At 52.7% G+C, this 27580-nt stretch overlaps 1 protein-coding gene across 2 annotated transcripts; it reads left to right on the forward strand.

Moving 5' to 3' along the window:
- On the forward strand, positions 1 to 27023 carry LOC140108606 (harmonin-like). Of its 2 annotated transcripts, XM_072131857.1 has the most exons (7): positions 1 to 634; positions 1952 to 2005; positions 3134 to 3233; positions 3467 to 3576; positions 3659 to 3714; positions 12348 to 12430; positions 25706 to 27023. In XM_072131857.1, exons 1-6 carry the CDS (start codon positions 491 to 493, stop codon positions 12421 to 12423), a joined length of 540 nt encoding a protein of 179 aa, XP_071987958.1. In that variant the 5' UTR covers positions 1 to 490; the 3' UTR covers positions 12424 to 12430; positions 25706 to 27023. The 2 variants fall into 2 exon arrangements, with proteins under 2 accessions (XP_071987958.1, XP_071987959.1); XM_072131858.1 differs by lacking the exon at positions 12348 to 12430 and having other exon boundaries at positions 6 to 634.
- The last annotated feature ends 557 nt before the right edge of the window (positions 27024 to 27580 follow it).

Below are 27580 nucleotides of genomic sequence, written 5' to 3' on the forward strand. Positions count from 1 at the left end.
GAGGTAGAGAGCCGGGTGAGGGGAGGAAATACACAAGACACACAAGGCTAATAATCTGCCTCTGCAGCAACCGGAGATGTTGAAGCGAATGGTCGTCTACAACTCGTCCTTCCGATCAAATAAGAGACAAGTAACACCTCTGGGTGCCGTGGCTCCTCCCCTTTGTCACCTGAATGCTGTGGCCCCTCCTCTTTGTCTTTGGCTCCTCTCCTGTGACCCCACACTCCTGTCATCCAGGTGCTGTTGTTCCTCCTTCTCTATTCTGATGACAGTTGCTCCTCCCTTTTGTCTCTTTGGTTGTACTGGCCCCTCCCCTCTGTTTGCTGTGGCCCCTTCCCCGTCACCATAGCACTTCCCAGCCTATGTCTGCTACTAGACATTGATTGGTTGCTGCGGTCAAAGATGACATAATCTGAGATCAGCTCTCATGTCTGAATTGCTGTGAGAATGTGCATTGTGGCCTCTGATTGGCTGCTTGGGGTCCCATGTGATGGCTGGGCTCCCCTCGCTATGTACTATGCTCCGGCTCTTGGCTGTCAGGAGTTTGATATCCCGAGGATCCGCACTAACTGTGTTTTATCTCCTTATTGAGGGATTCCAGAAGTATGTGGAGGACTTTGACCCCTACACCATGGTAAGTGCCTGAGACCCTCCGCCACATTTCTAGAGCCGCGGTCATGTGACACCTGTCCTGCTGCAAAGTGAGGCGTAGTGGCGTGTCCGCGCTGCGTTGTGCCGTGTCCGCGCTCTGTAGTGACGTGTCCGCGCTGCATTGTGCCGTGTCCGCGCTGCATTGTGCCGTGTCCGCGCTGCGTTGTGCCGTGTCCGCGCTGCGTTGTGCCGTGTCCGCGCTGCGTTGTGCCGTGTCCGCGCTGCGTTGTGCCGTGTCCGCGCTGCGTTGTGCCGTGTTCGTGCTCCGTAGTGACGTGTCCGCGCTGCGTAGTGACGTGTCCGCGCTGCGTTGTGCCGTGTCCGCGTTGCGTTGTGCCGTGTCCGCGCTCTGTAGTGCCGTGTCCACGCTGCGTTGTGCCGTGTTCGTGCTCCGTAGTGACGTGTCCGCGCTGCGTTGTGCCGTGTCCGCGCTGCGTTGTGCCGTGTCCACGCTGCGTTGTGCCGTGTTCGTGCTCCGTAGTGACGTGTCCGCGCTGCGTTGTGCCGTGTTCGTGCTCCGTAGTGACGTGTCCGCGCTGCGTAGTGACGTGTCCGCGCTGCGTTGTGCCGTGTCCACGTTGCGTTGTGCCGTGTCCGCGCTCTGTAGTGCCGTGTCCACGCTGCGTTGTGCCGTGTTCGTGCTCCGTAGTGCCGTGTCCGCGCTGCGTTGTGCCGTGTCCGCGCTGCGTTGTGCCGTGTCCGCGCTCTGTAGTGCCGTGTCCACGCTGCGTTGTGCCGTGTTCGTGCTCCGTAGTGCCGTGTCCGCGCTGCGTTGTGCCGTGTCCGCGCTGCGTTGTGCCGTGTCCGCGCTCTGTAGTGCCGTGTCCACGCTGCGTTGTGCCGTGTTCGTGCTCCGTAGTGCCGTGTCCGCGCTGCGTTGTGCCGTGTCCGCGCTGCGTTGTGCCGTGTCCGCGCTCTGTAGTGCCGTGTCCACGCTGCGTTGTGCCGTGTTCGTGCTCCGTAGTGCCGTGTCCGCGCTGCGTTGTGCCGTGTCCGCGCTGCGTTGTGCCGTGTCCGCACTCTGTAGTGCCGTGTCCGCGCTGCGTTGTGCCGTGTCCGCGCTGCGTTGTGCCGTGTCCGCGCTGCGTTTTGCCGTGTCCGCGCTGCGTTTTGCCGTGTCCGCGCTGCGTTTTGCCGTGTCCGCGCTGCGTTTTGCCGTGTCCGCGCTGCGTTGTGCCGTGTCCGCGCTGCGTTGTGCCGTGTCCGCGCTCTGTAGTGCCGTGTCCACGCTGCGTTGTGCCGTGTCCGCGCTGCGTTGTGCCGTGTTCGTGCTCTGTAGTGACGTGTCCCTTTCTCCCAGTTCTCCGCAGAGCAGATCGCAGGGAAGGACGTGCGGCAACTGAGAATAAAAAAGGTGAGAAGACGAATATCTCCCCGTGTGCGGGATTAGAAGGGGATCAGTGATATGTGGGGGTCGTATTCTGTGTATTGGGGTCTGTGTTCACCTCCCCTGGTGACAGTACAGGTTGTCACAGGCTTCTAGGAATTACAAGAAAGTATGTGCCCCCCTCTCTGGGGATGTTACAGGGGGGGGGGGGGGGGAGATAATTCGGGGCTTGACGAATTGCAAAACATCTGACATTTGTTCCTGTGTTAGAAGTAAATCCCCCTCTATTATCACATGGGGTCCACAATGCACCACGTCAGGGGAGGGCGACCACCGGGGCACAACTACATGTAATGCTGTGCTACTGCCAGTGTTACCCCTCCAGGGGTACGTGGGGTCCACAATGCGCCACCTCAGGTGGGGCGACCACCGGGGCACAACTACATCTAATGCTGTGCTACTGCCAGTGTTACCCCCTCCAGGGGTACATGGTATCCACAATGCACCACGTCAGGTGGGGGCGACCACCGGGGCACAACTACATCTAATGCTGTGCTACTGCCAGTGTTACCCCCTCCAGGGTTACGTGGGGTCTGCTTATTGGCACAAGTAGTGAGAGACAACGCGTCTGACCGGCTCAGGGGTCGAGATAAATATCCCAATTACCCGGGCTGCTTGGTTATTTTGCAAAGTTCTGAAATGTGAATCCACGAGTGACCCGAACCTCAGAAAGAACTTGTAATCACTTACTTTGCACCCAGATCCCATGCTGTCCCGGGGCACCTATAGATGGAGCTGCAAGCGGTCTTATTGGGCGGTGAAGCCCGAAAATCAGGAGCTATCCCCCCCCCCCCCAGTAACATGAGGCTCCTCCTGCTCGGCTCTTAAATGGAGCACAGCCCAATGATATCTGCGGCTGACCCTGGACACGACCACCTTTAGAGACTTGATGGTACCTGGTGGCGGTGGGTGCCGGGGAATGGTGTAGGGGGTTGGTTAATGACATTTTTTTTTAACATTTAACTAAAACCTCCCCAACGCACTGTGGTTAACCCCTTCCTGAGAATGGATTAGGTCGTATTACACAATGATATCACCCAAATACTGTAACAACACTTTGGGGGGGTTCACGTCTTGTTGTTGGTTCTCCGGCAGGAGGGGGCGCTGGACCTGGCAGTGGAAGGCGGCATTGAATCTCCAATCGGGAAGATTGTTGTGTCAGCGATATACGATGGAGGCGCGGCAGACAGACACGGTGCGTCACATACAGAGGGCTATATGGTAGCACTTGTAGTATTGCCCTCCAGCCATGGGCTCCTCAGTCACCTGGGCAGGACCTTCCATGGATGACATGGTGGATGGTCTGGAGTATAGGAGCAGCCATGTCACCTATGGGACCAATACCATAGAGGGAGGGGAGGGGACAGAATCCAAGGCCTCGTACACCAGGAGGGTCCCTGATCTGTGATGTCCTTGTCTCTCCTGTAGGGGGGGTTGTTCGCGGAGATGAGATTCTGGCAGTTAATGGGAAGATTCTGACTGATGTGACTTTATCAGAAGCGCAGAGCACCCTGGCGAAAGCCTGGAACGCTGGAGGGGTAAGTCCCGCACTGGGCAGTGTCCTCCTCATCATTGCTCCTTGTCCAATGCTTCTACTTCTCATTATCTTCCTTTTCACAGGATTGGATTGACCTGGTTATTGCAGTTTCTCCACCAAAGGAATACGATGATGAAGTGTAAGTGTCACTGCCCCTCTGATCCCTGCTAACTGCCCCTCTGATCCCTGCTAACTGCCCCTCTGATCCCTGCTAACTGCCCCTCTGATCCCTGCTAACTGCCCCTCTGATCCTTGCTAACTGCCCCTTGTTCCCGGGCCCTGCTCGTAGCCATGGTAACTGCCCCTTGTTCCCGGGCCCAGCTCGTAGCCATGGTAACTGCCCCTTGTTCCCGGGCCCTCCTTGTGGCCATGGTAACTGCCCCTTGTTCCCGGGCCCTGCTCATAGCCATGGTAACTGCCCCTTGTCCTGGTGAGTCTGCTCGTAGTCCTGGGTATCTCTTATATGTCCTCATGGTTCTGCTCGTAGTCCTGGGTATCTCTTATGTGTCCTCATGGCTCTGCTCGTAGTCCTGGGTATCTCTTATATGTCCTCGTGGCTCGGCTCGTAGTCGTGGGTATCTCTTGTATGTCCTCGTGGCTCTGCTAGTAGTCCTGGGTTTCTCCAGTGTGTCCTCGTGGCTCTGTTCGTAGTCCTGGGTTTCTCCAGTGTGTCCTCGTGGCTCTGCTCGTAGTCCTGGGTTTCTCCAGTGTGTCCTCGTGGCTCTGCTCGTAGTCCTGGGTTTCTCCAGTGTGTCCTCGTGGCTCTGCTCGTAGTCCTGGGTTTCTCCAGTGTGTCTGGACGTGGTCATCCTGGGTATCGCTCATATGTCCCAGTGCAGGCTCTGCTCCTCATCCCTGGAATCTCCCATGTGTCTGAGTGGACCTCCTTGTAGACCAAGGTATCTCCCATGGGTCCAGGTGCTCTTAGTCTTTGGCATCTCCACATGTTGGCTCGGTTCCTAGTGCCGGTATTTCCCATGTGTCCAGTCGCTGGCTCTTCTCCTAAGTGTCCTGTCACGTCCTTGTTCGTCGCCCTGGGTATCTCCCATGTGTTCTGGTGGCTCTGCTCCTATGTCCTGAGTATCTTTCATATGTCCTGGTGCTGGCTCTGCTCATAGTCCTGGGTACTTCCCATGTGTCCTATTGGCCCTGCTCGGAGACATGGGTGACTTAAGGTGGCCATGTTCTTAGTCTTTAGTATCTCCCCTGTGTACCGCTGGCTCTGCTGGTAGTCCTGGGTATTTCCCATGTGTACTTCCAATGTGCTTAGAAGATCTGGGGAGCTCTCATGGGGTCAGGTGACCCTGCTCTTTAGTCTTTAGTATCTCCACTGTTTCCAAGTGTTCATAGTATCATAGTATATAAGGCTGGAAAAAGACACAAGTCCATCAAGTCCAACCCTTAAGAATTAAACAATTTTTTTCCCCAATAAACTGTGATATTTTTGCTCTCCAGAAAGGTCTGTCTTGAACATGTACATAGAGTCCACCATAAAAACCTGCTCTTACAGTAAAGAATCCCGGTCTATGGTGATGGTAGAACCTCCTCTTGGTGTAGAGGATGCCCCCTGTCTATGGTGATGATAGAACCTCCTCTCCTCTAGGTGTAGAGGATGTCCCCTGTCTATGGCGATGGTAGAACCTCCTCTCCTCTAGGTGTAGAGGATGCCCCCTGTCTATGGCGATGGTAGAACCTCCTCTCCTCTAGGTGTAGAGGATGCCCCCTGTCTATGGCGATGGTAGAACCTCCTCTCCTCTAGGTGTAGAGGATGTCCCCTGTCTATGGTGATGGTAGAACCTCTTCTCCTCTAGGTGTAGAGGATGTCCCCTGTCTATGGTGATGGTAGAACCTCCTCTGCTCTAGGTGTAGAGGATGCCCCCTGTCTATGGTGATGGTAGAACCTCCTCTCCTCTAGGTGTAGAGGATCCCCCCCTTTCTATGGTGATGGTAGAACCTCCTCTCCTCTTGGTGTAGATGATGCCCCCTGTCTATGGTGATGGTAGAACCTCCTCTTCTCTTGGTGTAGCGGATGCCCCGGTTTCTGGCGATGGTAGAACCTCCTCTCCTCTATGTGTAGAGGATATCTCCTGTCTATGGCGATGGTAGAACCTCCTCTGCTCTAGGTGTAGAGGATGCCCCTGTCTATGGTGATGGTAGAACCTCCTCTCCTCTAGGTGTAGAGGATGCCCCCTGTCTATGGTGATGGTAGAACCTCCTCTCCTCTAGGTGTAGAGGATGTCTCCGGTCTATGGTGAGGATAGAACCTCCTCTCCTCTAGGTGTGGAGGATGTACCCTGTCTATGGTGATGGTAGAACCTCCTCTCCTCTAGGTGTGGAGGATGTACCCTGTCTATGGTGATGGTAGAACCTCCTCTCGTCTAGGTGTAGAGGATGCCCCCTGTCTATGGTGATGGTAGAACCTCCTCTCCTCTAGGTGTAGAGGATGCCCCCTGTCTATGGTGATAGTAGAACCTCCTCTCCTCTAGGTGTAGAGGATGTCCCCTGTCTATGGTGATGGTAGAACCTCCTCTCCTCTAGGTGTAGAGGATGCCCCCTGTCTATGGTGATGGTAGAACCTCCTCTCCTCTAGGTGTAGAGGATGCCCCCTGTCTATGGTGATGGTAGAACCTCCTCTCCTCTAGGTGTAGATGATGCCCCCTGTCTATGGTGATGGTAGAACCTCCTCTCCTCTAGGTGTAGATGATGCCCCCTGTCTATGGTGATGGTAGAACCTCCTCACCTCTAGGTGTAGAGGATGCCTCCTGTCTATGGTGATGGTAGAACCTCCTCTCCTCTAGGTGTAGAGGATGCCTCCTGTCTATGGTGATGGTAGGTCCTCCTCTCCTCTAGGTGTAGAGGATGCCCCTGTCTATGGTGATGATAGAACCTCCTCTCCTCTAGGTGTAGAGGATGCCCCTGTCTATGGTGATGGTAGAACCTCCTCTCCTCTAGGTGTAGAGGATGCCCCTGTCTATGGTGATGGTAGAACCTCCTCTCCTCTAGGTGTAGAGGATGCCTCCTGTCTATGGTGATGGTAGGTCCTCCTCTCCTCTAGGTGTAGAGGATGCCCCTGTCTATGGTGATGATAGAACCTCCTCTCCTCTAGGTGTAGAGGATGCCCCTGTCTATGGTGATGGTAGAACCTCCTCTCCTCTAGGTGTAGAGGATGCCCCCTGTCTATGGTGATGGTAGAACCTCCTCTCCTCTAGGTGTAGAGGATGCCCCCTGTCTATGGTGATGGTAGAACCTCCTCTCCTCTAGGTGTAGAGGATGCCCCCTGTCTATGGTGATGGTAGAACCTCCTCTCCTCTAGGTGTAGAGGATCCCCCCCTTTCTATGGTGATGGTAGAACCTCCTCTCCTCTTGGTGTAGATGATGAACCCTGTCTATGGTGATGGTAGAACCTCCTCTCCTCTAGGTGTAGAGGATGCCCCTGTCTATGGTGATGGTAGAACCTCCTCTCCTCTAGGTGTAGAGGATGTCTCCGGTCTATGGTGAGGATAGAACCTCCTCTCCTCTAGGTGTGGAGGATGAACCCTGTCTATGGTGATGGTAGAACCTCCTCTCCTCTAGGTGTGGAGGATGTACCCTGTCTATGGTGATGGTAGAACCTCCTCTCCTCTAGGTGTAGATGATGCCCCCTGTCTATGGTGATGGTAGAACCTCCTCTCCTCTAGGTGTAGATGATGCCCCCTGTCTATGGTGATGGTAGAACCTCCTCTCCTCTAGGTGTAGAGGATGCCTCCTGTCTATGGTGGTGGTAGAACCTCCTCTCCTCTAGGTGTAGAGGATGCCTCCTGTCTATGGTGATGGTAGGTCCTCCTCTCCTCTAGGTGTAGAGGATGCCCCTGTCTATGGTGATGATAGAACCTCCTCTCCTCTAGGTGTAGAGGATGCTCCCTGTCTATGGTGATGGTAGAACCTCCTCTCCTCTAGGTGTAGAGGATGCCCCCTGTCTATGGTGATGGTAGAACCTCCTCTCCTCTAGGTGTAGAGGATGCCCCCTGTCTATGGCGATGGTAGAACCTCCTCTCCTCTAGGTGTAGAGGATGCCCCCTGTCTATGGCGATGGTAGAACCTCCTCTCCTCTAGGTGTAGAGGATGTCCCCTGTCTATGGTGATGGTAGAACCTCTTCTCCTCTTGGTGTAGAGGATGTCCCCTGTCTATGGTGATGGTAGAACCTCCTCTGCTCTAGGTGCAGAGGATGCCCCCTGTCTATGGTGATGGTAGAACCTCCTCTCCTCTAGGTGTAGAGGATGCCCCTGTCTATGGCGATGGTAGAACCTCCTCTCCTCTAGGTGTGGAGGATGTACCCTGTCTATGGTGATGGTAGAACCTCCTCTCGTCTAGGTGTAGAGGATGCCCCCTGTCTATGGTGATGGTACAACCTCCTCTCCTCTAGGTGTAGATGATGCCCCCTGTCTATGGTGATGGTAGAACCTCCTCTCCTCTAGTTGTAGATGATGCCCCCCGTCTATGGTGATGATAGAACCTCCTCTCCTCTAGGTGTAGAGGATGCTCCCTGTCTATGGTGATGGTAGAACCTCCTCTCCTCTAGGTGTAGAGGATGCCCCCTGTCTATGGTGATGGTAGAACCTCCTCTCCTCTAGGTGTAGAGGATGCCCCCTGGCTATGGTGATGGTAGAACCTCCTCTCCTCTAGGTGTAGATGATGCCCCCTGTCTATGGTGATGGTAGAATCTCCTCTCCTCTAGGTGTAGAGGATGCCCCCTGTCTATGGTGATGGTAGAACCTCCTCTCCTCTTGGTGTAGATGATGCCCCCTGTCTATGGTGATGGTAGAACCTCCTCTCCTCTAGGTGTAGAGGATGCCCCTGTCTTTGGCGATGGTAGAACCTCCTCTCCTCTAGGTGTAGAGGATATCTCCTGTCTATGGCGATGGTAGAACCTCCTCTGCTCTAGGTGTAGAGGATGCCCCTGTCTATGGTGATGGTAGAACCTCCTCTCCTCTAGGTGTAGAGGATGCCCCCTGTCTATGGTGATGGTAGAACCTCCTCTCCTCTAGGTGTAGAGGATGTCTCCGGTCTATGGTGAGGATAGAACCTCCTCTCCTCTAGGTGTAGAGGATGTCTCCGGTCTATGGTGAGGATAGAACCTCCTCTCCTCTAGGTGTGGAGGATGTACCCTGTCTATGGTGATGGTAGAACCTCCTCTCCTCTAGGTGTGGAGGATGTACCCTGTCTATGGTGATGGTAGAACCTCCTCTCGTCTAGGTGTAGAGGATGCCCCCTGTCTATGGTGATGGTAGAACCTCCTCTCCTCTAGGTGTAGATGATGCCCCCTGTCTATGGTGATGGTAGAACCTCCTCTCCTCTAGGTGTAGATGATGCCCCCTGTCTATGGTGATGGTAGAACCTCCTCTCCTCTAGGTGTAGAGGATGCCTCCTGTCTATGGTGATGGTAGAACCTCCTCTCCTCTAGGTGTAGAGGATGCCTCCTGTCTATGGTGATGGTAGGTCCTCCTCTCCTCTAGGTGTAGAGGATGCCCCTGTCTATGGTGATGATAGAACCTCCTCTCCTCTAGGTGTAGAGGATGCTCCCTGTCTATGGTGATGGTAGAACCTCCTCTCCTCTAGGTGTAGAGGATGCCACCCTGTCTATGGTGATGGTAGAACCTCCTCTCCTCTAGGTGTAGAGGATGCCCCCTGGCTATGGTGATGGTAGAACCTCCTCTCCTCTAGGTGTAGATGATGCCCCCTGTCTATGGTGATGGTAGAATCTCCTCTCCTCTAGGTGTAGAGGATGCCCCCTGTCTATGGTGATGGTAGAACCTCCTCTCCCCTAGGTGTAGAGGAAGCCCCTGTCTATGGTGATGGTAGAATCTCCTCTCCTCTAGGTGTAGAGGATGCCCCCTGTCTATGGTGATGGTAGAACCTCCTCTCCTCTAGGTGTAGAGGAAGCCCCATGGCTCTGGTCATGGTAGAACCTCCTCTCCTCTAGGTGTAGAGGATGCCCCCTGTCTATGGTGATGGTAGATTCTCCTCTAGGTGTAGAGGATGCCCCTGTCTATGGTGATGGTAGAACCTCCTATCCTCTAGGTGTAGAGGATGCCCCTTGTCTATGGTGATGGTAGAACCTCCTCTCCTCTAGGTGTAGAGGATGCACCCAGTCTATGGTGATGGTAGAACCTCCTCTCCTCTAGGTGTAGAGGATGCCCCCTGTCTATGGTGATGGTAGAGCCTCCTCTCCTCTAGGTGTAGAGGATGCTCCCTGTCTATGGTGATGATAGATACTCCTCTCCTCTAGGTGTAGAGGATGTCCCCTGTCTATGGTGATGGTAGAGCCTTCTCTCCTCTAGGTGTAGAGGATGCCCCCTGTCTATGGTGATGGTAGAACCTTCTCTGCTCTAGGTGTAGAGGATGCCCCCTGTCTATGGTGATGGTAGATTCTCCTCTCCTCTAGGTGTAGAGGATGCCCCCTGTCTATGGTGATGGTAGAACCTCCTCTCCTCTAGGTGTAGTGGATGTCCCCTGTCTATGGTGATGGTAGAACCTCCTGTCCTCTAGGTGTAGAGGCTTCTCCCTGTCTATGGTGATGGTAGAACCTCCTCTCCTCTAGGTGTAGAGGATGCCCCCTGTCTAGGGTGATGGTAGAACCTCCTCTCTTCTAGGTGTAGAGGATGCCCCCTGTCTATGGTGATGATAGAACCTCCTCTCCTCTAGGTGTAGAGGATGCCCCTGTCTATGGTGATGGTAGAACCTCCTCTCCTCTAGGTGTAGAGGATGTCCCCTGTCTATGGTGATGATAGAACCTCCTCTCCTCTAGGTGAGGAGGATGCCCCCTGTCTATGGTGATGGTAGAACCTCCTCTCCTCTAGGTGTAGAGGATGCCCCCTGTCTATGGTGATGGTAGAACCTCCTCTCCTCTAGGTGTAGAGGATGTCCCCTGTCTATGGTGATGGTAGAACCTCCTCTCCTCTAGGTGTAGAGGATGCTCCCTGTCTATGGTGATGGTAGAACCTCCTCTCCTCTAGGTGTAGAAGATGCCCCCTGTCTATGGTGATGGTAGAACCTCCTCTCCTCTAGGTGTAGAAGATGCCCCCTGTCTATGTTGCGCCAGTCCTGTGGAACATAGCCAGTCCTCAGGGAATCTTCAAATATTAAAAATAACGGTCTGTCTATCACGGTACATAGTTCATGCAGAACCCGGGGGTACATGCCATCCTGCCCCGGTGATTTATCCATCATAGTGGTTTTGAGGCGGCGCTGTACCTTTTCCTGGGTAAACTTGACATTCCAAAGAGAATTTACATCATTCCTCATTGTGTCTTCCACCAGGGGATTTTCCAGGGTAAAGACAGTCGAGAAGGCGACATTCAGTAGATTGGCCCTTTCCTCATCTCCTTCCACCAGGACCCCCATGTTATTTCTCAGAGGGCCAGTTTTTAGTTTCTTTTCATTCAAATACTTGAAAAATAATTTGAGATTAAATTTGCTCTCCTTGGCAATATTTCTCTATAATCCTGTAACGCCTCATCGCTGCCTTCATGTTTTAGCACCTTACACTCCTTATCTTTCTCGCTTATTGCTTTCCTCACAAGTCGAGTCACCACATTGGCGTTTTCTTGTGTCTCTTATGCTTTTCCCGTATGGTTTGTGTTTCTCACAGGCGTTTTTTAGAATATTAGGGAAAAAGTAGTGCTTTTGTTTTTGAGAACATTATCCAAGTTTATGCCTATAAGGTCCTCCTTTAGCTGCTGAAAATTTGCCCTCCTGAAGTTTAGAGTATTTGTTACACTTGTCTTGTCTTGTCTTCGCTCTACTCTACTTCCCGGGTATCTCCCATATGACCTGTAGGTTCTATGTTTGTCGCCCTTTATGTCTCCAATGTGTCCTGGTGGCTTTGTTTGTAGTACTGAGTGTCCCCAATGTGTCCTGGTGGCTCTCATCATAGTCCTGGGTGTCTCCAATGTGTCCTGGTGGCTCTCATCATAGTCCTGGGTGTCTCCAATGTGTCCTGGTGGCTCTCATCATAGTCCTGGGTGTCTCCAATGTGTCCTGGTGGCTCTCATCATAGTCCTGTGTGTCTCCCATGTGTCCTGGTGGCTATGTTTGTAGTCCTGGTTGTGTCCCAGACTTCTATGGGAGAGTGTAGTGGGCATGCTCTGTGACCTGTGCAGACAGGAGAGAGCTGTGACATTACCCATTAGATATGGTGGATCCTGTGTTTTATGGATATACGTGGTACATTTCCTACATGTGCTGTTAGCGATCCGGCTGATGGGAAATGTTCTCTCTAGAACAGGAAGTGTACATTTCATCTCTCACCCCCACAGATTTTGAGGCTAGTGGTATACACCCCGGTGGCCTGTACTGTCCCCCATGCTGCCGGTGGCATGCACCCTGGTGGCCTGTACTGTCCCCCATGCTGCCAGTGGTATACACCTCGGTGGCCTGTACTGTCCCCCATGCTGCCGGTGGCATGCACCCTGGTGGCCTGTAGTGTCCCCCATGCTGCCAGTGGTATACACCCCGGTGGCCTGTACTGTCCCCCATGCTGCCGGTGGCATGCACCCTGGTGGCCTGTAGTGTCCCCCATGCTGCCAGTGGTATACACCCCGGTGGCCTGTACTGTCCCCCATGCTGCCGGTGGCATGCACCCCGGTGGCCTGTAGTGTCCCCCATGCTGCCGGTGGCATGCACCCCGGTGGCGTGTACTGTCTCCCATGCTGCCGGTGGCATACATAATGGTGGATGGTGGTGTTATGGCAGTAGTGCCTCTCCTGATGACCTTGTAATTTTTTTTCATCCAGTGAACCCGAAGCCCTGGAGGAGTTTGGGAACAATTACTCTTCATATAGGCGCGGCTTCCTGATGCAGCGGCCGTGACTGTCAGGTGACCTTGTACTCTGTGTTAGGGCGATGGTTCTCTGGACGGCTGCTCTACCCTTATGGCAGTGTCACAGCCCCCAGTCACATACACCCGCATCCTCTGACCATTATAGCTGTGGAAGCTTCTCTAGAGGGCACAGAGACTGGTGGGGATCCTGTGAGGCTCATAACTTTGCGCACCTTATGGCCTCTTCTGTACATTCACCATATTCCATACATACATTATACCTCCCAATTGTCCCTGATTCAACGGGACGGTCCTGTTTTTTGGGCTCTGTCCCACCGTCACGGGCGGCTAGGAGAATGTCTGGTGTTCCCCCTTCTTCCTCCTGGTTCTGTACATTAGAGCTACATGCAGGGCAGCCGAATCATTGCATGATGTCTAAAGGAGTCGTGTGATGAGTTAGCTCCGCCCCTCGGCTGGCCCCGCCCCATCCAGTCGGAGCCCGGGAGAAGAAGTGACTGCAATGGGGGAACGAGTTAAGGTAAGAAACTGGGTTTTTTGTTTAATAACAGGAGACAGGAGGTCACAATAAGAGGATGCTGGGGGACAGAAAGAGGATAGAGGACAGGAGGGCTGAAGGAGGAGCCTGGGGAAAAGGAGGAGTCTGGAGGCTGGGGACAGGAGGAGGATGCTGGAGGACAGGAGGCGGATAGAGGACAAGGGGGCTGGAGGAAAGGAGGTGCCTGGGGATAGGAGGAGGAGGCTAGAGAGGAGGAGGAAGCTCAAGGACAGGGGGGCTGGGGGACAGGAGGAGGCTGAAGGACGGCGGCCACAGGGGGAGGCTGAAGGACGGCGGCCACAGGGGGAGGCTGAAGGACGGCGGCCACAGGGGGAGGCTGAAGGACGGCGGCCACAGGGGGAGGCTGAAGGACGGCGGCCACAGGGGGAGGCTGAAGGACGGCGGCCACAGGGGGAGGCTGAAGGACGGCGGCCACAGGGGGAGGCTGAAGGACGGCGGCCACAGGGGGAGGCTGAAGGACGGCGGCCACAGGGGGAGGCTGAAGGACGGCGGCCACAGGGGGAGGCTGAAGGACAGATAGTATTTATGTAACTGGGGAGATGCATTAAAAGTGCAAAACCAAATGTGAAGGGAAGATAAAATTGAAGAGGGGTTTTATATGTTGCATAGTTGCATTATGGGGTATTAAACAGGTCCATGAGGGGGTGGCCAAAGTAAGGGGCATTGTACTATGTGGGGAACATCAAGGTCAATATTATATTATGCTTGTGGGTGGGATAATAGGCGTGGTTTTAGTAAAAGGGGAGGGGCTTTTTCCCCCTCATTCTGTCGCAAAAAAGTTAGGTAGAAGGTATGAATACAGGATGGTATCGTACAAGCCGAGGACTTCATGTCAGAGCGGCAGCACTCAGAAGCAGCCAGCAGAGGGCACTAAACTTCCAAAAACACTGAAAGAAGTTGACTCTTTTGCGACCCCTTATATACAGAACAGAGCGATTCCACGACCCCTTCTATACAGAGCGTAGTGACTCCACGACCCCCTCTATACAGAGCGTAGTGATTACACGACCCCTTCTATACAGAGCGTAGTGATTACACGACCCCCTCTATACAGAGCGTAGTGATTACACGACCCCCTCTATACAGAGCGTAGTGATTACACGACCCCCTCTATACAGAGCGTAGTGATTACACGACCCCCTCTATACAGAGCGTAGTGATTACACGACCCCCTCTATACAGAGCGTAGTGATTACACGACCCCCTCTATACAGAGCGTAGTGATTACACGACCCCCTCTATACAGAGCGTAGTGATTCCACGACCCCCTCTATACAGAGCGTAGTGATTACACGACCCCCTCTATACAGAGCGTAGTGATTACACGACCCCCTCTATACAGAGCGTAGTGATTACACGACCCCCTCTATACAGAGCGTAGTGACTCCACGACCCCCTCTATACAGAGCGTAGTGACTCCACGACCCCCTCTATACAGAGCGTAGTGATTACACGACCCCCTCTATACAGAGCGTAGTGATTCCACGACCCCCTCTATACAGAGCGTAGTGATTACACGACCCCCTCTATACAGAGCGTAGTGATTACACGACCCCCTCTATACAGAGCGTAGTGATTACACGACCCCCTCTATACAGAGCGTAGTGACTCCAAGACCCCCTCTATACAGAGCGTAGTGACTCCACGACCCCCTCTATACAGAGCGTAGTGATTACACGACCCCCTCTATACAGAGCGTAGTGATTACACGACCCCCTCTATACAGAGCGTAGTGATTACACGACCCCCTCTATACAGAGCGTAGTGATTACACGACCCCCTCTATACAGAGCGTAGTGATTACACGACCCCCTCTATACAGAGCGTAGTGATTACACGACCCCCTCTATACAGAGCGTAGTGATTACACGACCCCCTCTATACAGAGCGTAGTGATTACACGACCCCCTCTATACAGAGCGTAGTGATTACACGACCCCTTCTATACAGAGCGTAGTGATTACACGACCCCCTCTATACAGAGCGTAGTGATTACACGACCCCCTCTATACAGAGCGTAGTGATTACACGACCCCCTCTATACAGAGCGTAGTGATTACACGACCCCCTCTATACAGAGCGTAGTGATTACACGACCCCTTCTATACAGAGCGTAGTGATTACACGACCCCCTCTATACAGAGCGTAGTGACTCCACGACCCCCTCTATACAGAGCGTAGTGATTACACGACCCCCTCTATACAGAGCGTAGTGATTACACGACCCCTTCTATACAGAGCGTAGTGATTACACGACCCCCTCTATACAGAGCGTAGTGATTACACGACCCCCTCTATACAGAGCGTAGTGATTACACGACCCCCTCTATACAGAGCGTAGTGATTACACGACCCCCTCTATACAGAGCGTAGTGATTCCACGACCCCTTCTATACAGAGCGTAGTGACTCCACGACCCCCTCTATACAGAGCGTAGTGATTACACGACCCCCTCTATACAGAGCGTAGTGATTACACGACCCCCTCTATACAGAGCGTAGTGATTCCACGACCCCCTCTATACAGAGCGTAGTGATTACACGACCCCCTCTATACAGAGCGTAGTGACTCCACGACCCCCTCTATACAGAGCGTAGTGATTACACGACCCCCTCTATACAGAGCGTAGTGATTACACGACCCCCTCTATACAGAGCGTAGTGATTACACGACCCCCTCTATACAGAGCGTAGTGATTACACGACCCCCTCTATACAGAGCGTAGTGATTACACGACCCCCTCTATACAGAGCGTAGTGATTACACGACCCCCTCTATACAGAGCGTAGTGATTACACGACCCCCTCTATACAGAGCGTAGTGATTACACGACCCCCTCTATACAGAGCGTAGTGATTACACGACCCCCTCTATACAGAGCGTAGTGATTACACGACCCCCTCTATACAGAGCGTAGTGATTCCACGACCCCCTCTATACAGAGCGTAGTGACTCCACGACCCCCTCTATACAGAGCGTAGTGATTACACGACCCCCTCTATACAGAGCGTAGTGATTACACGACCCCCTCTATACAGAGCGTAGTGATTACACGACCCCCTCTATACAGAGCGTAGTGACTCCACGACCCCCTCTATACAGAGCGTAGTGATTCCACGACCCCCTCTATACAGAGCGTAGTGATTACACGACCCCCTCTATACAGAGCGTAGTGATTACACGACCCCCTCTATACAGAGCGTAGTGATTACACGACCCCCTCTATACAGAGCGTAGTGATTACACGACCCCCTCTATACAGAGCGTAGTGATTACACGACCCCCTCTATACAGAGCGTAGTGATTCCACGACCCCCTCTATACAGAGCGTAGTGATTACACGACCCCCTCTATACAGAGCGTAGTGATTACACGACCCCTTCTATACAGAGCGTAGTGACTCCACGACCCCCTCTATACAGAGCGTAGTGACTCCACGACCCCCTCTATACAGAGCGTAGTGATTACACGACCCCCTCTATACAGAGCGTAGTGATTCCACAACCCCCTCTATACAGAGCGTAGTGATTCCACGACCCCCTCTATACAGAGCGTAGTGATTACACGACCCCCTCTATACAGAGCGTAGTGATTCCACGACCCCCTCTATACAGAGCGTAGTGATTACAGGACCCCCTCTATACAGAGCGTAGTGATTACACGACCCCCTCTATACAGAGCGTAGTGATTACACGACCCCTTCTATACAGAGCGTAGTGACTCCACGACCCCCTCTATACAGAGCGTAGTGATTACACGACCCCTTCTATACAGAGCGTAGTGACTCCACGACCCCCTCTATACAGAGCGTAGTGATTACACGACCCCCTCTATACAGAGCGTAGTGATTACACGACCCCCTCTATACAGAGCGTAGTGATTACACGACCCCCTCTATACAGAGCGTAGTGATTACACGACCCCCTCTATACAGAGCGTAGTGATTCCACGACCCCCTCTATACAGAGCGTAGTGACTCCACGACCCCCTCTATACAGAGCGTAGTGATTACACGACCCCCTCTATACAGAGCGTAGTGATTACACGACCCCCTCTATACAGAGCGTAGTGATTACACGACCCCCTCTATACAGAGCGTAGTGATTACACGACCCCCTCTATACAGAGCGTAGTGACTCCACGACCCCCTCTATACAGAGCGTAGTGATTACACGACCCCCTCTATACAGAGTGTAGTGATTACACGACCCCCTCTATACAGAGCGTAGTGATTACACGACCCCCTCTATACAGAGCGTAGTGACTCCACGACCCCCTCTATACAGAGCGTAGTGATTACACGACCCCCTCTATACAGAGCGTAGTGACTCCACGACCCCCTCTATACAGAGCGTAGTGATTCCACGACCCCCTCTATACAGAGCGTAGTGATTACACGACCCCCTCTATACAGAGCGTAGTGATTACACGACCCCCTCTATACAGAGCGTAGTGACTCCACGACCCCCTCTATACAGAGCGTAGTGATTACACGACCCCCTCTATACAGAGCGTAGTGACTCCACGACCCCCTCTATACAGAGCGTAGTGACTCCACGACCCCCTCTATACAGAGCGTAGTGATTCCACGACCCCCTCTATACAGAGCGTAGTGACTCCACGACCCCCTCTATACAGAGCGTAGTGATTACACGACCCCCTCTATACAGAGCGTAGTGATTACACGACCCCCTCTATACAGAGCGCAGTGATTACACGACCCCCTCTATACAGAGCGTAGTGATTACACGACCCCCTCTATACAGAGCGTAGTGACTCCACGACCCCCTCTATACAGAGCGTAGTGATTACACGACCCCCTCTATACAGAGCGTAGTGACTCCAAGACCCCCTCTATACAGAGCGTAGTGACTCCACGACCCCCTCTATACAGAGCGTAGTGATTACACGACCCCCTCTATACAGAGCGTAGTGATTACACGACCCCCTCTATACAGAGCGTAGTGATTCCACGACCCCCTCTATACAGAGCGTAGTGATTACACGACCCCCTCTATACAGAGCGTAGTGATTACACGACCCCCTCTATACGGAGCGTAGTGATTACACGACTCCCTCTATACAGAGCGTAGTGATTACAGGACCCCTTCTATACGGAGCGTAGTGATTACACGACCCCCTCTATACAGAGCGTAGTGATTACACGACCCCCTCTATACAGAGCGTAGTGATTACACGACCCCCTCTATACGGAGCGTAGTGATTACACGACTCCCTCTATACAGAGCGTAGTGATTACAGGACCCCTTCTATACGGAGCATAGTGATTACACGACCCCCTCTATACAGAGCGTAGTGATTACACGACCCCCTCTATACAGAGCGTAGTGATTCCACGACCCCCTCTATACAGAGCGTAGTGATTACACGACCCCCTCTATACAGAGCGTAGTGATTACACGACCCCCTCTATACAGAGCGTAGTGATTACACGACCCCCTCTATACAGAGCGTAGTGACTCCACGACCCCCTCTATACAGAGCGTAGTGACTCCACGACCCCCTCTATACAGAGCGTAGTGACTCCACGACCCCCTCTATACAGAGCGTAGTGACTCCACGACCCCCTCTATACAGAGCGTAGTGACTCCACGACCCCCTCTATACAGAGCGTAGTGATTACACGACCCCCTCTATACAGAGCGTAGTGATTACACGACCCCCTCTATACAGAGCGTAGTGATTACACGACCCCCTCTATACGGAGCGTAGTGATTACACGACTCCCTCTATACAGAGCGTAGTGATTACAGGACCCCTTCTATACGGAGCATAGTGATTACACGACCCCCTCTATACAGAGCGTAGTGATTACACGACCCCCTCTATACAGAGCGTAGTGATTCCACGACCCCCTCTATACAGAGCGTAGTGACTCCACGACCCCCTCTATACAGAGCGTAGTGATTACACGACCCCCTCTATACAGAGCGTAGTGATTCCACGACCCCCTCTATACAGAGCGTAGTGATTACACGACCCCCTCTATACAGAGCGTAGTGATTACACGACCCCCTCTATACAGAGCGTAGTGATTACACGACCCCCTCTATACAGAGCGTAGTGATTACACGACCCCCTCTATACAGAGCGTAGTGATTACACGACCCCCTCTATACAGAGCGTAGTGACTACACGACCCCTTCTATACAGAGCGTAGTGATTACACGACCCCCTCTATACAGAGCGTAGTGACTCCACGACCCCCTCTATACAGAGCGTAGTGATTACACGACCCCCTCTATACAGAGCGTAGTGATTACACGACTCCCTCTATACAGAGCGTAGTGACTCCACGACCCCCTCTATACAGAGCGTAGTGATTACACGACCCCCTCTATACAGAGCGTAGTGATTACACGACCCCCTCTATACAGAGCGTAGTGATTACACGACCCCCTCTATACAGAGCGTAGTGATTACACGACCCCCTCTATACAGAGCGTAGTGACTCCACGACCCCCTCTATACAGAGCGTAGTGACTCCACGACCCCCTCTATACAGAGCGTAGTGACTCCACGACCCCCTCTATACAGAGCGTAGTGATTACACGACCCCCTCTATTCAGAGCGTAGTGATTACACGACCCCCTCTATACAGAGCGTAGTGACTCCACGACCCCCTCTATACAGAGCGTAGTGATTACACGACCCCCTCTATACAGAGCGTAGTGATTACACGACCCCCTCTATACAGAGCGTAGTGATTACACGACCCCCTCTATACAGAGCGTAGTGATTACACGACCCCCTCTATACAGAGCGTAGTGACTCCACGACCCCCTCTATACAGAGCGTAGTGATTACACGACCCCCTCTATACAGAGCGTAGTGATTCCACGACCCCCTCTATACAGAGCGTAGTGATTACACGACCCCCTCTATACAGAGCGTAGTGATTCCACGACCCCCTCTATACAGAGCGTAGTGATTACACGACCCCCTCTATACAGAGCGTAGTGATTACACGACCCCCTCTATACAGAGCGTAGTGATTACACGACCCCCTCTATACAGAGCGTAGTGATTACACGACCCCCTCTATACAGAGCGTAGTGACTCCACGACCCCTTCTAGGTTGAGACAGTATAACAGCCTGTAAAACTACCGCACGGAGGTTAGAGCACTTCTGTCTCATTAGCATAATTATAATAGTTTATTTTAGAAGGTAGGCGGCCGTGGATAACAGAAGATCCCCAGAGTCTCGGTCCCTGGATTTATGGGTAATGCCCCGGGATAAAGCCGATCGCTCTGCTGCTTTATACTTCATTTTGTGGCAGAGCCTGTTACACATCATGTGATGTGACGGATAATTGTAGTGGATCCCATCCCCCTCATTCTGTATCAGACAGTTGTGTAACCTTCAGCCAGCGCTATACATAGCATTCACACTACGGTGGTGCTATAGGGGTGTCAGCTGACCAGAGGGGATGGGGGAGGGGAAGTAACGGGACCACAGCAGTGTGAGGGATTAAGCTTCTACTGAAGGTTTTATTTCCTCCCTTCCCTTGGAGGGGGGTCACGCGGCTATCCTTAAAATTAGGTCATTGGGTCACATGGCTATCCTTGGAGCGGGGTCACACGGCTATCTATGGAGTGGGTCCCCAGGGTCATGTGGCTATCCTTGGAGCAAGCCCTCGGGGTCTCTTGGATATACTTGGAGCAAGGCCTTGGGGGTCACATGGCTATCCGGAGGCATGCGGCTATCCTTAGAGCAGGGCCCCAGAATCACTTGGCTATCCTTGGAACGGAGTCACGTGGCTATCCTTGGAGCAGGTCCCCCGGGTCATGCGGCTATCCTAGGAGCGGAGTCACATTGCTATCCTTGGAGTAGGTCCCCAGGGTCCTATCCTAGGAGCGGAGTCACATGGCTATCCTTGGAGCAGGTCCCCAGGGTCGTGCGGCTATCCTTTGAGCAGATCCCCAGGGTCATGCGTCTATCCTTGGAGCAGGTCCCCAGGGTCATGCTGCTATCCTTGGAGCAGATCCCCAGGGTCATGCGGCTATCCTTGGAACATGTCCCCAGGGTCATGCGGCTATCCTTGGAACATGTCCCCAGGGTCATGTGGCTATCCTTGGAGCGGGGTCATGTGGCTATCCTTGGAGCGGGGTCATGTGGCTATCCTTGGAGCGGGGTCATGTGGCTATCCTTGGAGCGGGGTCATGCGGCTATCCTTGGAGCAGATCCCCAGGGTCACGCGGCTATCCTTGGAGCAGATCCCCAGGGTCATGCGGCTATCCTTGGAGCAGATCCCCAGGGTCATGCATCTATTCTTGGAGCAGGTCCCCAGGGTCATGCGGCTATCCTTGGAGCAGGTCCCCAGGGTCATGCGGCTATCCTTGGAGCAGGTCCCCAGGGTCATGCGGCTTTCCTTGGAGCAGGTCCCCAGGGTCATGCGGCTATCCTTGGAGCAGGTCCCCAGGGTCATGCGGCTATCCTTGGAGCAGGTCCCCAGGGTCATGCGGCTATCCTTGGAGCAGGTCCCCAGGGTCATGCGGCTATCCTTGGAGCAGGTCCCCAGGGTCATGCGGCTATCCTTGGAGCAGGTCCCCAGGATCATGCGGCTATCCTTGGAGCAGGTCCCCAGGGTCATGCGGCTATCCTTGGAGCAGGTCCCCAGGGTCATGCGGCTATCCTTGGAGCAGGTCCCCAGGGTCATGCGGCTATCCTTGGAGCAGATCCCCAGGGTCACGCGGCTATCCTTGGAGCGGGGTCACACGGCTATCCTTGGAGTGGGGTCACATGGCTATCCTTGGAGCAGATCCCCAGGGTCATTCGGCTATCCTTGGAGCAGATCCCCAGGGTCACGCGGCTATCCTTGGAGCAGATCCCCAGGGTCACGCGGCTATCCTTGGAGCAGATCCCCAGGGTCACGCGGCTATCCTTGGAGCAGATCCCCAGGGTCACGGGGCTATCCTTGGAGCAGATCCCCAGGGTCACATGGCTATCCTTGGTCTTGCACATGAAGCGGCTACACGTTGGCTGTGTCAGTGCTGTCATATTGTCGGTATCTAGTGGTGAGGTCATTGGGAAGCGTCCGTCTACACGGTGACATCATATGTGGTGGTAGACGGGGCCGAGCAGCTCCACAGGCCAACTGCAGGGGGCGCAAGCATCTTCTCACCTGTTCTGTCATTGGTTAATGGTGTAGGAGGTAGGTACCGATTCCCTGTAGCATATATATGCATGACATACCGGCACTAATCACAGCGCAGTCATCATCCCCAGCTGAAGACACGTTCATCCTGCTCTGCCTGCTGCAGGTGACACGGCCTCACTCTATTCTTATCTCTTCTTGTGCAGTGACTGGAAACCATTAACCAGAGAATCCGCCCCAATCGCTCAGACAAGCCGTCCAAAGAACTGACTGCCCCGTGCATGACTGACCGCTACTACCTGAAATACTGTGTGCTGCAGGACTGACCGCTACTACCTGAAATACTGTGTGCTGCAAGACTGACCGCTACTACCTGAAATACTGTGTGCTGCAAGACTGACCGCTACTACCTGAAATACTGTGTGCTGCAGGACTGACCGCTACTACCTGAAATACTGTGTGCTGCAGGACTGACCGCTATTACCTGAAATACTGTGTGCTGCAGAACTAACCGCTACTGCCTGAAATACTGTGTGCTGCAGGACTGACCGCTACTACCTGAAATACTGTGTGCTGCAGAACTAACCGCTACTGCCTGAAATACTGTGTGCTGCAGGACTGATTGCTACTAACTGAAATACTGGGGCAGATTTACTTACCCGGTCCGTTCGCGATCCAGCGGCGCGTTCTCTGCACTGGATTCGGGTCCGGCCGGGATTCATCAAAGCAGTTCCTCCGACGTCCACCAGGTGGCGCTGCTGCGCTGAAGTTCGCTGGAATGCCTCGAAATACACCGGCCTATCCAGGATGAAGGTGAGTGAAATTTTCGCGACACATTTTTTTTTTAAAATGCGGCGGTTTTTCCGAATACGTCGGGTTTTCATTCGGCCACGCCCCCCGATTTCCGTTGCGCGCATACCGGCGCCGATGCGCCAAATTCCGATCGCGTGCGCCAAAAACCCGGGGCAATTCAGGTACTATCGGCGCAAATCGGAAATATTCGGGTAACACGTCGGGAAAACCCGAATCGGGCCCTTAGTAAATGACCCCCACTGTGTGCTGCATGACTGACTGCTACTACCTGAAATACTGTGTGCTGCAGGACTGACCGCTACTACTTGAAATACTGTGTGCTGCAGGACTGACCGCTACTACCTGAAATACTCTGTGCTGCAGGACTGATTGCTACTAACTGAAATACTCTGTGCTGCATGACTGACTGCTACTACCTGAAATACTCTGTGCTGCAGGACTGACTGCTACTACCTGAAATACAGTGTGCTGCATGACTGACTGCTACCACCTGAAATACTGTGTGCTGCAGGACTGATTGCTACTACCTGAAATACTCTGTGCTGCAGGACTGACCGCTACCACCTGAAATACTGTGTTTTGCGTGACTGACTGCTACAACCTGAAATACTGTGTTTTGCGTGACTGACGGCTACTACCTGAAACACTGTGTGCTGCATGACTGATTGCTACTACCTGAAATACTGTGTGCTGCAGGACTGACTGCTACTACCTGAAATACTGTGTGCTGCAGGACTGACCGCTACCACCTGAAATACTCTGTGCTGCAGGACTGACCACTACTCCCTGAAATACTCTGTGTTGCAGGACTGACTGCTACCACCTGAAATACTCTGTGCTGCTTGCAGTGGTTCACATACATTGATGTGTTTGGATGTGAAACGCGTTATGTATAATAATACTTGAACCCATATCATTTGTATGGAAGGGAAATGCGGGTGGTTTACGGCATCAGTGATATATGGCGTCAGTGGTTGTATACGGCGTCGGTGGTTGTATACGGCCTCGGTGGCTGTATACGGCCTCGGTGGTTGGTTGTATACGGCCTCGGTGGTGTACAGTTTGTGTCTGCAGATCATTGCTCATAGCAAACTATTAGTTTTCAATAAATAAAATAATGGGACACAAGAAGAACATGATCAGTCATGGAATAGATTAGGTGACTGTTCTCCACTAGAGACTGATTGTCACATCGGATGAAGAAGACAATTATTTCCTCTCCGTAGGAAGGTCAGTCACCACACACAACGAGTGGTCAGTCCTGGGGCCACCCCCTCCAGCCCTCTCACCGGGACATGTATAAAGGAAAGGGCCCCACCACATCACCAGTATGGGGAGGAATCCTTACCACAGCGGGGGCCACTTTGGAAACCCCCTGTGAAGTCTTTTTGTGGGGCTACATTTAGAATTCTGTGCATCTTCCCCATCACTTGGAGACCATCTCCACACAGCTGGACAGGCTAGAACCTGGGACACTGCCGTATCCCCACCGAACATCAATGAATCCTTCGAAGGTCATATCCCCCGTTCCATCAGGAATCCCCCGGCCTCTCAGCAGTCGTGTAACCGGGACCTTCTCTCTATAGAGCACAGACACAAATCCTGCAGGTTCTCCAGGAATCTCTCAGAAATGAAACGCGTCAAACCTTCTCTGGGTACTGGTGGACACGTGGATAAAACTGACCCACATTTATCAGAACCAGCGCAGTGTGAACTATGTGCCGCAGATTCAGGATTTCTGGCGGCTCTAACACGATTCTGCTGGACTCTGCTTGATAAATGTGATGCCCGATCCGACACAGGAACCTCCCCTTCAGCCACCACAAAGACGTGTCCAGAAATCCACGTACAAGCAAGTCAGACAGAAAACTGGCGCAGGGGCTTCAGTAATCTGGGCCGCTGTCTACATCCAGGGCCCTGCTCATCATGTTGTGCGCCTCTTACCTGTGCCTTGTGGACGAGGAAGAAGATGGGGCACACTTACTTATCCGGTTCTGTTGCGATCCTGCGGCACGTTGTCCGACGAGGATTCGGGTCTGCCGGGATTCACTAAGGTCTGTGCGCCCGATATCCAGCAGGTGTCGCTTCTGCACTGAGGTCTTCTTCCTGGTGCATGTAAGTGCTGATCTCGCAACCCAAACCGTTTTTTAAAATTCCACGTTTTTTTCCAAATCTGTTGGGTTGTCCGACGGCCACCCCCCCCCCCCCCGATTTCTTTCACTTGAAAGCCGGCGCCAATGCGCCACAATCCGATCACATGCGCCAAAATTCCAGGGCAATTCGGCGTAGAACGGAAATATTTGGGAAACCCGACGAAAGTGCGTAGTTCGGACCCTTAGTAAATGAGCCTCTTGTCTAGTGAAGCCATTGGGGAACATTTACTAAGGGTTCTGCGCCGCATTTCTGCCGGACTTTGGAGGATCTTTTAGGTGAAAACTCCTTGCACAGGTGTAAGAAGTGTCCGCGCTGCTCTTGTGTCACACGTGACCTTTTCGTGGTGCAGCTGTGTTATCCTCCATGCAACACAAATTAGGGGGCGTCCGGTGCTGAGTCGGACCGAGCGCCCTATTTAATATGGAGATTGCCTGTGTAAAAGGCGCACCACAAAAAAGATGGTGACCTTTTGTCGGGCCAGTGCAGGGAAGCGCCAGATCCATGATTTCTGGCGCACCTTCTTAATGAATCTGGCAGACCAAGCGTTACACACGGGCAGAGCACTTTTAGTGACGTTTCCCACATACTTAGTAAATGTGCCCCAATATATCTGACTTACCGTACCGATTGTCTCAATGGTTTCTGTTTTGTCTTCTCTTATTTTTCTAGAACTTTATTTTAAAGTGAAAAATATCCCAAAAGAAGATCTCACAGTGATCAGATCTCACAGTGATCACTGGACCTTCCTAAAAGAACCGGATCTCTTCCCCAGACCTTCCTACAAGAACCGGATCTCTTCTCCAGACCTTCCTACAAGAACCGGATCTCTTCTCCAGACCTTCCTACAAGAACCGGATCTCTTCTCCAGACCTTCCTACAAGAACCGGATCTCTTCTCCAGACCTTCCTACAAGAACCGGATCTCTTCTTCAGACCTTCCTACAAGAACCAGATCTCTTCTCCAGACCTTCCTACAAGAACCGGATCTCTTCTTCAGACCTTCCTACAAGAACCAGATCTCTTCTCCAGACCTTCCTACAAGAACCGGATCTCTTCTTCAGACCTTCCTACAAGAACCGGATCTCTTCCCCAGACCTTCCTACAAGAACCAGATCTCTTCTCCAGACCTTCCTACAAGAACCGGATCTCTTCTCCAGACCTTCCTACAAGAACCGGATCTCTTCTTCAGACCTTCCTACAAGAACCGGATCTCTTCTCCACACCTTCCTACAAGAACCGGATCTCTTCTTCAGACCTTCCTACAAGAACCGGATCTCTTCTTCAGACCTTCCTACAAGAACCAGATCTCTTCCCCAGACCTTCCTACAAGAACCGGATCTCTTCTTCAGACCTTCCTACAAGAACCAGATCTCTTCCCCAGACCTTCCTACAAGAACCAGATCTCTTCTCCAGACCTCCCTACAAGAACCGGATCTCTTCTCCACACCTTCCTACAAGAACCAGATCTCTTCTCCACACCTTCCTACAAGAACCGGATCTCTTCTCCACACCTTCCTACAAGAACCGGATCTCTTCTTCAGACCTTCCTACAAGAACCAGATCTCTTCCCCAGACCTTCCTACAAGAACCGGATCTCTTCTCCAGACCTTCCTACAAGAACCGGATCTCTTCTCCAGACCTTCCTACAAGAACCGTATCTCTTCTCCAGACTGTCCTACAAGAACCGGATCTCTTCTCCAGACCGTCCTACAAGAACCGGATCTCTTCTCCAGACCGTCCTACAAGAACCGGATCTCTTCTCCAGACCTTCCTACAAGAACCGGATCTCTTCCCCAGACCTTCCTATAACACAGGAAACTCTTCCGCAGACAAAGCAGAACTGCCCTGTGACCAATATTTTGCCCTATTCTCCCAGAAGCCACAGATCAGTAAGGAGGTCTTGTGTGTTCGGGGACCATTGAGGAGTCACATGATGACTGGTAATTATATAATTCTACATGTGAGATGTAATAAATATCAGCACCATTGTGGTTGTTTTACTAGTGATTTTTATCAGCATAGGGAAGGTCCCAGCGTGGATGTCCAGTTATGATGGATTTATTTTGGCACAAACTCAAAATTGGTTTATGCCAAAATAATTTCAGCACAAAACCCTTGCCCTCTGCACGATTAGTAAATGTGGGACGACACATTCACGAAGCTCGGAGCTCGGTGGTGCACCAAGAGCAGGAAGATTTTTCTGGTGCACTCAAGGGGTGTGTGGAAGGCCCGGACTGGGGGCCTAAGGTCCATCAGTGAAATAGATTCTGGTGACCACCTACTGCTACATGGAAATATAACCTGTATATTCTTAGGCCGTGTTTTCATTGCGCTTTGGAAGGCCCAGAAAACGCATCTTGTGAACATGGCTGTAAGGTCCAGCATTAGGAAGGAGCTATTCAAAGCCATCAGTGCCTCTGCCAGCTCCTATTGTGGCTCCTCTCACCCCCCCCCCCCCCTTATATTGTAGCCCTTCTCATACCAATCAAATTGTGGGACCCCTCTCATACGCCCTTTATTTGGGCCCCCTCTGCCATGCCTCATA

The sequence above is a fragment of the Engystomops pustulosus genome, unplaced genomic scaffold (genome assembly GCF_040894005.1).
Source record: "Engystomops pustulosus unplaced genomic scaffold, aEngPut4.maternal MAT_SCAFFOLD_156, whole genome shotgun sequence".
In the NCBI taxonomy this organism is placed as follows: Eukaryota; Metazoa; Chordata; class Amphibia; order Anura; family Leptodactylidae; genus Engystomops; species Engystomops pustulosus.